The sequence below is a fragment of the Megalops cyprinoides genome, chromosome 11 (genome assembly GCF_013368585.1).
Source record: "Megalops cyprinoides isolate fMegCyp1 chromosome 11, fMegCyp1.pri, whole genome shotgun sequence".
Classification (NCBI taxonomy): domain Eukaryota; kingdom Metazoa; phylum Chordata; class Actinopteri; order Elopiformes; family Megalopidae; genus Megalops; species Megalops cyprinoides.
The window spans coordinates 17,633,545-17,648,601 of NC_050593.1; the positions used below are offsets into that span (position 1 = coordinate 17,633,545).

The window sequence follows — 15,057 nt, forward strand, 5'->3', positions numbered from 1 at the left end:
GGTACTGCCAAATTGGTGTGATCCATGGGAAGCAACAAACTGGAATGCTTTCAAGAGTGCTCAAGAGGGGATTATGTGAAAGCACCCCACATCACCTGACTAACCCAAGACACAAATCTGTACAGATGCTGAAACCATGAGCCTCTCCGACCTGTCATCATGAGCATAGCAACCAAACCTTTTGGATGAAAACAACTGCTCAGTGACGCACAACAGCGGGCTTTTTAACACTGGCTATAAAGAGACTAAAAGCCAATCTCTGCATGCTTTTCTTCCACATTCGGCCAGAACAGACATGAGTGATCAGTGTTGAGGCAGATATACATTCTGAATTGAACAAAATGTGATTTAAACACAGCAAGTCACTAACATGACAGATCCATGATTAATATGCTGTTCACAGGCAGTCCATCTGTAACAAGTGTTCCATATTATTCATGCTCGGTAGTTTTACAAAATCAAACCATCTACGACTGCACTAAGCTTAGCTGACTAATAACAGCCAGTGAAATCATATATGCTCTTAAATTTATTCTCATGTCTGCTTGCTGTAATGGTTTTGAATAAAATAAGGCAAGAGGAGCCTGGATGTATCACACTGGCACAGCAGGGGGTGGTGTTGGCTGTGAGGTAAAGCAGAGTGCATTCGACTTTCTGGCTAAACCAATCCACAGCACTACTGTTTAACATTTTTACAGTTTAAAAACGACCTGGCTCCTGTTTCATGTTTGTTGCTCAGAAAAATTACTCAGATGCTCGGAGAGGTTAATGTTTCAGCGTGATGAACATTCACTTCAGTAAAATCACAAAAAAACTATGGCAAAGCTTATTCTAATTAATTGGCAAACCAATTTTAAGATAGGAAGAAAAAACTAAAAGTTTTTCAAAGTCTAACAAATTGTATTCTCTTCTCTTTGTAATCTCTTTTCTCTAGATTCCAACAGCTGCACTGGTGATTAAGATCTTAGTCCTACTGTACAGAAGCACACTAAGATCTACGGACCAATAGCCTGGACCATAAACTGTGATATGCACTTAAGACCCTGCAGCCTTTTACACTAAGCATAACCAGACCACAGTTTAACACAAATTACAGACATGGCCTGATCATCCATTTGTTATATGTCTATGTTTTTTTTTTGGCTCAAATCTGTCACAAAACAAAATATCTACTGGAAAAAGTTATATGGATATTAGGCATGAGATGAAATATTGTAATTATCAAATTTCTTGAAATCCAAGAATGACAAAATGTTTCATGGCTCTAAGAAAATGCTGAAAAATGAAATTACTTTTCTGAAATTACTACATTTTTTGTAGCTACTTGAACTGCATCTTAATAGTATCTTAAATTACCAATCAGCATGAGTTCTCAGGGGAATATCATCTTGTGATAATTTCATATGAACTCCCCTTTCCTGAAATATATGATATAGAAATCAGAAATATATGACATTATATATAAGTGTATCACCTCATGCCTAGTCGATATAAATAAAATATAAAATAAGAACTTCACACTATTATCAAGTTTTTCACTACTTAAAATTAAAACAAAATCAACAAACATAGTGGTGTGTTTGTTCTACAAAACAAAAATAAATGTAACAGTGTATAGTTTACAGAAATTTCATATAATGTAACTAATACTTTACTGTTCTGTGGAAATGCCATTAAGTAGATTAGCTTAAGTTAAAATCCAAAAGTATAGTAAAATGACCACGTAATTAGTATTATGAATCTTAAATGGGCCTCCTTTTAATCAGTCCTTCAAGACTGATTTTTGTTTACCAATATACTGCAAACCTTAATGCAAGGAATAAGCAAATGTCAGTGCATGTTGTCACTTTGGATTTACACACCTTCCAACTATTGTATCATCGCTTTCTAATATATCAGTGAAACATGGTCAGAAAGCACCCTTTAAATTCACTTTTACAGAAGAGCAAGTCAGTCAGATCACTGTCACTAATGTATATCTTTAGATAAACCATTTTTGCATGAAAATACTTTGCCCTTTAGCCTGCTGCTGAACAGTCCACTTTGAGTCAATGATGATGCTACTAGACCCATACTGCAGGATTAACCATGTCCCTTTCTAATTGCTCACTGAGAGTGAGACTTTAATAGAGATTAATCAACAATGAGATACAGTACATTCATGCAAAAAAAGAGTGTCCAGTCACAGGATACCATACGTTCCCAAACGAGTGACGACGGAAAAAGGAAATCAGGTCGACTAGATGGATACTTTACCATGGCTCCGTTATCCGGCATCATTGGCGTCCCCATGTTTGCTGCTCCCTCAGGCCCCATGGCTCCACCGCGGCTGGTCATGTTCATGCCCATCATTTGAGGGGGCCCCTGGCTAGCCCCAGCAGTGGCTGGGTTATACGCATCTACGCAAAACAATGTGGGGGTTTGTGTTCTTTACTCAAAGTTCTAGACAGCAGGCGGCTTTTGCAGCAGCAGAGTGAAACTGAATTACTATCAGTAAAGCAGAACGGCTGGGACACACTGTGTGAGGCTCTGGTCCATTAACTTCCTTTGAACACGACAAACCCCGGCTTGTTGGATGGATAAAATTTGGGACTGCACATTACCCCCCTTGCACACAGGCAGTATGTTACACCCTGTAATGATGTCAACAAATAGGACACAACATACCACTATTGTACCTCTACCCTCCAAAATCCCACATTTGCAGGTCGGAGATGTAGACACATACGCATGCCATTCCCTACTGCATTTATGCAGATGACACTTGTAACGCACCACAGTACTCCATGACCCTGAAGAAGAGGCAAAACACAGACAGTAGGTGATTTCTAAGGCATTATGAGGCAGTCTGATTTATCTGGCCTTTGCCCTTCTCAGGCTTGCATGAAAACAGAACAGCAGTTATTTTTTATATACAGACACCCTATTTAAATCCATATTTGTTTCTGAATACGCATTTATGTGTTCCATGAGTGATCTGCTCAAACTTAATATTAAAAACAAAAGCATCCCAGTCATATGCCTAAAATGAGTCAGGGGACAAGCTAACATGTTGCCTGAGTATGCACAAGTTTCTAAAACTTTCCCATGATACTTCACACACATTCTGTGTACATATCCCAGCTCACGTTTAGGCCTAGATGCATTCTAAACTCTACTCATCACACAAGGTAAGCAAGCAATTCCATCTGCGTCACCAAGACCACATGATTATGTTTCTGAGATGACAAGATGTAGAAGCAGTCCACCATTCCTCAAAGATAATACCTCAGTGACAACACAACGGGGCTGTATGCATCTTTTTAGGTATTCTTGTGCTAAATCACTTTGCATCAACAAAAGGGAGATGTGGAGCATTAACCCAACAGAAGCATGGCAATGTTTCCATAATTCACAGATGAGCATACAAAGTTCACAAATATTGTTAATACATGTAATCCTGATGCATTCTAGCCAATAATCTTTTACATTTATTGGCACTGTAATGTAGTTTTCACTGCCTAGTTGAGCCTTACGATAAAATTTCAAATGGGTACTCAAGTGGGTTAAGGTTTACCTTCCTGCATGCACACACCCCTTCAATTAAGGTGGCATATTTACCGCTAGTTGATAAAAGTAACAATTAAGATACACTGCCTTTTGGTCTGCAATTCACTAAATTATAAACCCTTTACTTGAAAATGGTTTCAATTTTAATTCTTTACTTTGGTGATGGGTGCTCTGTACAAGCTCAATTCTAGGTTCTGGTAGAAATGCCAGGCCTGGATAATACACCAGAAAGGTGTTAGAAACGTTACACATTTAAAGTCTCTTCATACAGATCCATAGCTAAGTTCTGTTTGCAAATGTTTAGTTCATCTTTAGGTAATGAAATGAGTAGAAATGTTCCATTACTTCACACACCAGTAAGATGGACAAGCAACAATCAACTGTATGCTTGAGTCTGCATAAATTAGCCAACCTGCTAATGTATAAATTACCTTACTAATACAGTCCCTTGTATAAATCAGCACTGTATGCTTCCTGTTTGCTCACATGGAATTGAAGTAACTTGTGAACTAGACACTAAAACATGACTAATTATAGTATGTCAGTGTCGCTATGGTAACCAGCGACATTAACCATGCAGCAAGCAACCTCTGAGCACTGGGAGTGATACTGAGCACGGGATCTACACTATAGCCAACCATGGCTTTTGAGTAATTGTATCTCACTGTAGCAGAGTTAGGTACTACAATTTCATATTTTGCATTTGTATAATCTGGCCACCCCTGTAGCACTCAAGAAATGCATGCATTGACAAACCGTTACATGTTATTCAGGTTCACCCAACAAAGCTTAATTCTGTATTTTGGGTAAGAACAGATTACCAGATAGAGTGGAAACTGAATACACACTTCATGGGTTTTTGCAATTATGTCTGAATCTCGAAAAGCGTCATTAAGTGCATCTATCGTCATTATGGGATGCTGTAAGCATATGGTGACCCCTATGTAATGATTTGCACCACATCATGTGGAGCCTGCTAGTGACTCGCCACTTAGTCCCAAAGAATCTCATCATGCTCTCCAATCGAACTGGATGCCTGCACACAGCTCTACCTTCTTGAATGGTGTATATTACTGCTGTGGCATCATATGCACAACTATAATACATGGTTGAAGGTTCTGTAAACAGAGTAGTATCTACTCATGTATAGTATAATTCAAGAAGCAGGCAAAGAAAACCTGATCAAAATACAGGTTTGCTAAAGGCCACTATTACCAATGCAACATAGCTGTGACATTGACACTTAGCTTTACAATACCACAATACAGGGTGAAAATAAGTCCATTTTCACCGCAACACTTCTATACCCTTAAATGCAAGAAGCACACGCAATCCACATGAAAATATTTGTGTGTCCACAAGCTATGTGAAAGGGAAGAAGTTGACAGGTTCCCCATCATTTTGACTGACTGAATTTGAATGTAGCCTAAATGCATCACTGTGTATATTTAAGTTGGTTATGTCAGCTGTACAGCGATCACTTTAACTGAGGCCTGCAGGAAGACATCAAAAAAAGGAATCGTTCAGAAATGCTTCACTTCTATGGACATATTCATCAAGACTGTATAGAAGAATAAACATCCTTATGTCAAAATAGAGCCCATAACCACTACAGTTTGGAAGCGAGGAAATTTCAAACAGCGAGGTGAACCCAGGACGCAAGGCAATTTAAAAAGCAAGGCCATTTGAAACGAAGGAGGCCTAAAACGCAATAAGACTCCAACTTTGAGGAAAACATCACATACACCACTGGAATACATTTAAAATCATGAGTCATTCAAAAAACATCACATACATTCCTCAGGTTGTAAGTCTGATTTGGGGCATCCATGTAAATTTTGCCATACACAGACATCTGTACAGTTCACACAACCACGCAAAAACCAGTCCTGGAGCCAGGTTCAGTGCAACAAAAATCAGACCTTGATGCCTCTGAAAACCAGCAGCTGCCCTTTGAAACAAATCCATAACCTCTGCAACATTTCACTCTATCAGATGCTTTAACTACCCAAGATTAGCATAGGAAAATGTATACCCGCATGTGCAGAAAAAGTGAAGATTGAGCAGTTTACAGAACACAGAGACAGACAGACATTCCAAAATGGGCAATCCAGAGAAATCCTACATTATGCTGCAAATTTTAGTGTGCAATTCAAAGAGGTTACATTCTGGGAATATTCACAGGAATGCAAGCCTACATATGTTTCTCACATTATGGGAGGCATGGGTTGAGCACAAAGCCTTTAACACACCTACAGGTGATGTACAGTCCCAAAAAAATTGTTGCCACAGACGTCCCAAAAGCCCCACACAGCTGGTCCGCAGTCCACAGCATCAGTATGCCCCTACCTCCCATATTTATTGCTCCGCGTGGACCAATATCACCCATTCTCATATCCTGCTCTCTCTGGAAGTAAAAAGAATTCAGCACGGGTCAACCTAAAAGAGTATACTTAGGAAATAATTATGACAGAGGTATGTTTCCAAGAAGGACCTAGTATAAACGACTTGTTCTGCATTTATAAAGTGTTGCAGGAATGCAAAGTGTGCTGACATTTAGTCACTTCCACAAGTACATTTAGCAGAATCCATACAGACTTAACATTCTAGTATCTGGGTACTTCACAATAGACTATAGCTGATGTTCTACTCATCTTTCCAATTATAAGATAAGACTTCAATTATGCAATACTAACAAAAGTTTAAAAAGCTGACAACACACCCAAGGATATCTGTGGTCACTAGAAACCTGACCTCAGTCAATATTTAACTGCCTGACTTTTGAGAAAGCCAAGCTACCTAATCTTAGCCAATATCTCACTGCCTGATTTTAAGGAATGACAAGCTGCCTTATATTAGTCAACTGATCTTAGTCAACATTTAACTGCCTTGTCTTAGAGCAATCCATACTGGCTGATCTTGGCTAATATTTGGTCAATACTGACTGTTCCTTGAGAAAATTTAACTGCTCATTCTCAGCAAAGACATCATCTTATTAAAATGAAACTTTCTTACAGGTAGGTGAGGTCTGTATGAAAGATAAGATTTAAATCACAAACACATATAGCAACATGGAAGATGTTTCACTATAAGGCACTAATATTAATGTTCACACTCATTTACAAGTACTATGCAAAACTGTATGTTGGTTACATACAGAACATTGCTCCTTATCAGACTCATTACCATTATTCCTAAATAAATACTAACAATGCTTGCAAAAACTGGCATCTGCAAATTCATATTCACAACATTATTTGTGAGCTGGCCAATAAGATTACATTCAGGCACTCTTCTTGGCATATCTGCATTGGTAGCAGTAAAGACATCACTGCGTTTAAGGATAAATTATTGTGTAATCTACATGTGTCAAAAAAGAGAAAACATTTGCTGCATTCTTTAAAAAAAGATGTGTAGTATTTCTTCAACACTGGGTGTCAATGTAAAAAGCCATCCCACTAAAACCTGCTGAAATAAGCCTTTTTTTTTGGTAAGGTTCAGTGAAGACCTAATAAAACGATGTCATCAAAATGCATCAAAATAAAATAACATGTTATGGTGGTATAAAACAGTTTTGCTGCAGAAAAAAACTGCTCTGGAAAGGAAATGATTAATTACTCATACGTATAGTCATCAACAGTAACAGTTTCTGCATGCATTTTGTCCGTATTTAGGAGACTGTTCAACTTTACTGTTTACAAACACTCACTACAACGTAATGTAAACCTAAAGGTAGTCTATAGTATGTAATGAAGTGACAAAGTAACACAAACCAAAAAACAACTATATCCATTTATCATATCAAAGGTTTAGAATGAAAAAATGGTTTGTTGGAACATTCTGCAAATTAGTCACATTTTTACTGGTCCGATTCAGTATTCAGTGACTTCTGCTATAATGTTAACATTACATATTTAGAATTATGCAGACAATATAACAGGAACTCCACAACTGTAGTTTCAAAAAAATTAATTCTTGATGGCAGTAACATCAATGCTCAGAGCATGTGAAAGGCCTGCATACATTAGCCTTGTGAATTATCCAAACTTCACACATAGTTGAAAAAACTTACCTTTAATTCAAGTCACATACAATGTGTCTTGCTGAGTAATGTATGTGTGTATGTGCATAAATGTGTACACATACACACACACACAGTCACTCTAACCCCCCTCCACTCACATACACACACACTCTTAAAGCCTCCATTTGCTCACTATCATTCACACACAGACATTAACTGATTTGCTTGCTCTCACTCACGTGCTATACTTTGTTCACTCAAAGAGACACACAAACACACAGACAGACAGACACACAAACACACACACACCCTCTCTCTCTCTCTCTCTCTCACACACACACACACACACACACACAGATATAAAACATAGAAAATTATGAAGCATCTAAAATTAAAATGTCTGTGGTACGCAAGTCAGGTGAAACAGTAGAGTCTACTTTACTGATGTAGTCTGAACTGGAACTGTACACTATGGACTTGCCTGATGTTTGGGAAAAGGAGAAAATGAATCAATTTGCATGACCTGCACAATTACTCAAGTTAGAAACAAGATGGCTGATGCAAGAGGGAAATAAGTGGATATTCTGATCCTGTCACTACTAGTATGTTTCACACACATACTGATGAAAATACACATAAATGAATGACAGACCAAATGAATGGGCCATAGAAAGATAATTTGTCTGGATTAATCATCAGATGTTGTTTTAGCCATGGCCAATGGTTCAGGGAACCAGAACTGTGACCTGGTGGTTCTAGGGACACTTGTCTTAGAATTACTGCAAGGACATCATCCTGGGTATTCAAGCACATTGTTCTGACAGGGCTCCAGCTGTACAAACAAGTATAGTAAATTATAATCTACTGCCAGGATGTCTTCAAACAGGAAATAAAGTAAATTTCAACAGATATTACAAGATGGTTAACCAATTACATCTTACAGTTTTGGGGGGGGTTTGAAAATTTCTGCTTTGTTTTAAGAAAGGTCATTTTAATCATCGTGAAAATACAAGGCATCTTAAAGCCTGTTCCAATTTGATCATTCACATTCCCTTTGGTCCCTCCAACTCTGTGTAGAGCTGTGCTATGATGCAACATGGAAATCACATGAGTGATCACCGACTAAGCAAGGCTGGATAAGGCTTCTGCAAAGCAAATATAAAAATAACATTGTTACAACAGTATGAGTATACCAGAAACACACATCTATTTAACTTTTAAAATGCATTGCTAAAACAGTTGAACCACAGATTCGGCAAAGTGAATGAAGAGCACTGTAAACACATCCCATCATCCCAGTTGTACTGCAGTGCGCTCCTTAGACTGAGGAACCATCAACCTTCAGACTGAAAAATACAGCATATTCTTTACCCCCTGAAAGGAAGGGGAATTTCTGAATAGGAATTTATCTGACAGACATGAAAAATCCTGTTAAAAGCAATGTCTGGTTTAGAGGCTTCATTTTAAAGAACATAAGGTGAATGTTTGAAATATTGGACTTCAGTGGCAATATGATACGTTTTTATAAAAATAGGTTATATATTTATATTAATTATATAAATAGGAGATTTCAGAAGAATGACTATGGGAAACTAAAGAATATAACATTCATTGTTTGTATGTGCAATACATCAGCCTCAAGGAAATGTTTGATGCATAGCATCAATTAATTAAATACGATGATGCAACTATTTCACTATTACAATTAAATCTGTTAGTGTCTGAAAAATGTTCTCTTTTGACAAAAATATTAATTGGCCATTCAGTAACAATTTTTGTTTTAACAAAAGTTAGGTCCAAACTCTCAAATTATGTGGACTTGTTTCTGAGGACTGTAACTCTGGTAGGAGAGGAAGTCATGAGCTTGATAACATGCCCCATATGCCTACTAAAGAATATAGTGGACAAGGAGGAGGACGGGGGCCAATCAAATCAACAGAGAGCAGACAAATGATCAACACAACACAGTCCTCACTAACATCAAAAATACACCTAGGAGCTTCAATTAAATCCATGAAAATGCACTGAAATAAGGGATAAGGAAATTAAAATCAAAAAATATAAAAATAAGGGATTCAAAAATGCCTTCAAAAATGTCAATGAGCTGCATCTCTCAAGATAGAATTTATGTGCAACTCATTTATTCCAAGAAACAAAAACAAACAAAACTGCCTCTGCCTTCTTTAACTTACAATGTGACAATCTTGTACACATCAAATTTCTATTTTCACTCATAAAAAATGCTTTTTGCACACTCGAGCTGCACTCGAGTGATGACCACTCCAACAATCTTTTTTTTTGGCTTTTATTCATATCAAAGCTCACTATCTGCCTCTCTTCTCAGTATTCGGCAGTTTTTAATGCGCAAAACAGGGGAAAAAGTTGTGAACAAAATGTGATCACAATAAACAAAAAATCTTTGATTTTTGTAGCAAATTTAGCTGCTCAGTCCACTGTTGAATGTAAGCCAGTGTGCAGAAAGCGCTTTAAAAACACAGAAGGCGGTGACACAAAAACTTGGCAATGCAACGATGGTTAAGGCAGCATTTCCTGAGCGCCCCTGGGAGAAAGAAATATGTGAGAAGAGGCTACACGTACCATGAAGTCTTTATTCATAAACAAGATGTGAAGGTCTAAAACAGGTTATCCTTATATATTAATCTTCCTTCACAGCCTTTAAAATACAAAGACTTTAGATACCTTCCTTATTTCATTCTTTGTTTGTTTTTAGTTTACATACCTCATCTGCATCTAAATCTAAACAAATGCCTTGCCGATATGCTCCATCAAGGGATGCAACCGATATATAAGGTTCAGGGCAGACAATGACTCTTCCTGCCCACAGGCTAACTTCCTGGTGTCAGTGCATTTCTCCAGGGTCAGATAAAGCCAGCACTTTGTAACAGAATAAAGAAGAGGAGAAAGACTGCATGGTAGAAGGCGGCAAAGTTTTGAATAAAACAGGTCGTTATGGATGAAGCTTGTTTTCATTGCCGTTAACAACCATGGCACTGAAACAGAGCAGCACTTCAGTTGGACCTAACACCTCCTGCAATCACAGCAAGTGTAGTATATTTGATGAAAATGATATACTACTTGCAAACTTCAAATGGAACTGAGCTATTTTGGCTACTGTACTTTATATAAATTTAATTCTGTAAAGTATCCACGGCAAGATATAGTCTAAAAATAACTCGTATTGAAACGCACTTTCCATTTGTTTGGTAAAAAATAATAAACAAAAAACACTGCACAGCCCGCATAGGAAGGTCCACAGGAAGAATTAAGCTTTTAGTGTGTAATGTTGTAACCTCAAGGCCGAAACTGTTAAAGACACTGCTTTCTGTAATACACAGTAAAAAAATTCTTACCCAAAAATAAATGTCTTTATTCCTCAATAACTAACAAGTTATCAGGTAACTGAAAATTGCAGAAATTATACATATTACTTTCTTTAACGGTAATAAAAATGCAGACTAATATTTATTAAAGTTGCTTAAATAAAATTATCCTTATTGTGTAATGAGATGCTTGAACATTAGTAGTATCCTAGCATCAGTCACTTAATTCACACAGCACCAGCATCTCACTTTATTTTATTAATGAATGTTTTATGATGTAACTGATGTACTAGCAAAATCTATGTTGACTATGATGTTTATGATTGCAAACCTAATATATATGCCTTTTTAAGATGAGATACATTTCCTCTCTTTAAACATTCTTCATGGCCACTGTGCACTCCAGAGAAACGTCTGTGCTCTGTTTAACTTGTTACGTTAAGTAGCACATGTACTGTCAATATTCATCGGCGCGCATGCAAGCACTAGAGTCATGAAAGAAGCCCATTATGGGTCCATTAGCGGTGTCTTTGGAACAGATAATGTTAACGCAGAAAATGGCAGCCAATGTAATTGGCAAACCACTCTGAAAATCATATTACCTGAACCTAGGCAATAGAAAAAAGGGTCTTTCCCCACAAGAGAGCTTCTTTATATTCTGGATGTTTCCTACAAACAGCTACAGAAGGTTTCTCAGATTACAGCAAAGCGAATGGCACTTTCTATAACTTTTCAGCACGTCTTCTGCCACTGGTGTCGTTAAACAATGAAGAGGGGAAGAAAAAGTAATCAGGTTATTGTGAGCAGCCATTACAAACACATTACATATGTACGTATATATGCAAACAGCAACAGTACAGTCTAGTAAACGCTGACATTAGAATTTAAAAGATTGCTCAAATAAAACAGAGCAAACTAAGTTGGTTTCTATATGATCTTCACACTTCATTTTTTCAGAGGCTTCACATTAACTCCCTTGCCAAATGTAAATATTGCCATGGAAATGTGTAAATGCTTAATCCACAACATTCGAGGTAACTGTTGATGAAATATTATCAGGTGCTACCGCAAGCTGAAGTCACTTGTGGAAAACATGGAACCCACAGAAGGTCCCTTCCTGGATCCTGTCAGTGCGGCAACAGACTTGAATCTTTAGTTTTTAAGGTCAGGTATAAACTCTAAATTGAGTGTTCATTAATGTGTTCAATGGTTGAAATAAGCAAGGATTGGTGTCTGGCAAATTGTAGAGTTCTCAGATGATAAAAATCTACATCAGTGTGTTCAGGTTTGCATTCAGTGGTACCCAGGATTACACAACAACCAGCACTGAACTGGTGACACAAAGGATGACAAAGGATCCCCATGTTAGAGTAAAAAAGATGATTAAAATTTAAACTCACACAAATGTTTTTCAAGAGTCTGCAAAGACGCCTTGTCCTGCAGCAGCCTGGAACACAGATGGTTCACCAAGCCAGCAGCTGGAAAGGTTCTCTGTCAATGGTGACTGTATTTCTAATTCTGTCAATTCACACAGTTTATAAATACAGAACATATTCAATATATGGTCACAAAGCATGGAAGTATGTTTGAATTGTGTTTCAAGTAACAGACAAATTGCATATGTGGAACATGGAACAATGTACAAACTAGGTGACTGAGTGCTTTTTCAACTAAGCTAACCAGTTTTTTCTTCTGAATAAACCATATTCCACATCTTCACCAATCTCACTCAAGATTTGCCCATCTCTTGGCTTGCAAATGGAAAGTACAAGTGTCATGGAGGGAACGTACTTCAAAGGACTGGGGGGTTGAAAATGAAACTATTGTCTGGCTGAGATTTCTTCTCATAAAATGTTCACATTGTATAAAGTTTCAAATTCACAACATTATCCTTGATAAAAGACATTGATGTCCTGCGTCAACCCAACCTCATTGCAAAATGATTAACCCCCCAAAGATTCATCTGTGTTACAAATGAAAGGTTCACACTTAGATATTAAAAGCATGTACACAAATATACAACATAACACCAAACGTACCTGTTATTTATGTTGTTTTTCCAAGATGTTAAGATATAATCCTTTCTACACTGTGTGCTGAGTTACCAAGTTCCTTGGGTTATGTATAATTTGTGGTAAAACTCAAACTACTGCTGGCAATGAGTGGTAGACCACTGAACTGAAGTCTATAATTGAATTCTTAACACGCAAACAGAAGAGAAGAGAATTTTCTCAGCCGTAAGATGCTGTCACTGGAGAGCTGGTATGGTGTTTCCAGTGCTCCAGGCAGGTTGCTATTCGTGCACCCACAAAAACATTCCTCAGCTATGAACAGAAAAAATATGAACACAAAAATGCTTCCTCCCTGCTTCAAGTTTTAAAAGACAAGCGTCATGGTGCATTGTTAAAGACATGATGGCACTGCGTGAGCTTCCATGCCTTTATAGCTATTACATGCTAAGTCAACCACAAAAAACAAATATTACTTTTCCCATGCATATTGTACTGTATACCTGTATGTGTAAAAAAGCAAACTGCTGCCATTCCCAAGACAGGGGATTGTGCAATCAGGAATCAATTTAAAAACGTTGTTACCTTCTTTCTATTGGCAACATGGCAACTATGCATCTAAACATCAGCTGTGTAATCAATATGGAGAAAGTAAAATGGACTTTTTGCACAAAGAACTTAAAAAGCTGCAGGTTCATCTAACAACCTGGATAAATGTGTACAATATTATATTTTGCCTGCTTTCCAAACTCACAGTTCATATAGCACATAGATTTGAACTCACAATGTCAGGCCTATTCTTGCAATATTTTGATGAGAAGTTTTGATATGTATCAGTTATTATGAGGCTATGAGGTCCAACCTTACACTATACCTGTAAGAGCAGCAAACTCCCCAAAGTACCCCGAGTGAGCATTTATGTCAAAGTCCAACCTATATTATTATTAACCATTATTCATAAAAGAAGGAAAGCAGCTGTGGTCTTTCAGTCAGAATATTGTGCCTGAAGACTGCAACACAGATAATATGAAACTTTGACAACTTCTTTCACAGCCAGAAAGGTGTTGAATACACAATGTACCTCAAGTTCCCATTATTCATTCTTGCCTTTCTGACATGTGCATCCTGGTAAATCTGTGTACATGTAGTCTTGCCATTGTTTGAGTTGAACAACATGCAAATGTTTATGACTGTGACAGACAATACATCACAACCTAAACAGCAGGGTGTGTGTGTGTCTGTGGCTTCCAAATGTCGATTTTAAAAATTATGAAAATTTACAAAGATTATGAAATTTACTGCCATGTTGTAACTATGACAATATAGTCTTGAATCAAGTTTCTGCATCAAATTAATATTAACAAATTCTTGTAAAATACACAGAGGCTATAGATCAAAGTGTGCAGACACATATGAAGACTCAAATAATGTATAAATGTATAAAAATACATGTCTGTATATGTATTTATGTCTGTGTATGTGTGTATAGGGGAATTATTTTATGTTCTGACACCTTTCCTTCTAGGAGCAAAAAGAGATCACGAAATGAGCACACACATTAGCCTACTGAAGTACACACACAGATAGGTCATCATTCACAGCTCACATGTGCTACACCGCAGTTCATCATGAGCTGAAGCGGTATTCATTCTGGGCTACACAAGGCTAACAAACAAACTTTATAGATTTAAATCATTAAAGCACATGGTAGTGGCAACTCATTGTCTTTTGAGTATACAGAATGACCAAACTGCAAATGGAGGATGTGGTGGTATTTTAATGCCTCTGACCTGCAGACCAGCCTAGATTCTACAGAATATCTTCAAGTACAGAGAGTAACTTCTAAACCTAAGTGAAAGTCAGAATCAATGTTATCAGTGGACACTCTATGGTAACCATGTTGGCTACAAAAAAGTAACATGTCACCACCATATTTTTTGCGAGGAAGCATCTTTTTTTGACACATAAAATATATTATGGGCTGCTGTAGGATAAATGTATTTGCTCTGTGCTTATGGAAACACAGCCCATGTACAAAGAGGAAACTTCACAGCATCACAAGTAAGCTTGCTAAATTATGAATGACAAATCCAGAAAGTGTGTTCCACAAAGAAAAGCAGGGTTTTAGCTTTAG

The 15,057-nt window shown here is 37.4% G+C and overlaps 1 protein-coding gene across 2 annotated transcripts in view; it reads right to left on the bottom strand.

Moving 5' to 3' along the window:
- pspc1 (paraspeckle component 1) overlaps positions 1-15,057 on the bottom strand; it is a 31,401-nt gene that overhangs the window by 9,366 nt on the left and 6,978 nt on the right. The window contains exons 7-8 of one of the 2 annotated variants that reach the window (XM_036540163.1): positions 5,899-5,956; positions 2,257-2,399 (exon numbers count right to left, since the gene is read on the bottom strand). The exons of the other annotated variant lie outside the window; for it this stretch is intronic. Coding sequence (XP_036396056.1) covers positions 2,257-2,399; positions 5,899-5,956 — 201 coding nt within the window. The remainder of the gene's footprint in view (positions 1-2,256; positions 2,400-5,898; positions 5,957-15,057) is intronic. 2 annotated transcript variants of the gene reach the window in all.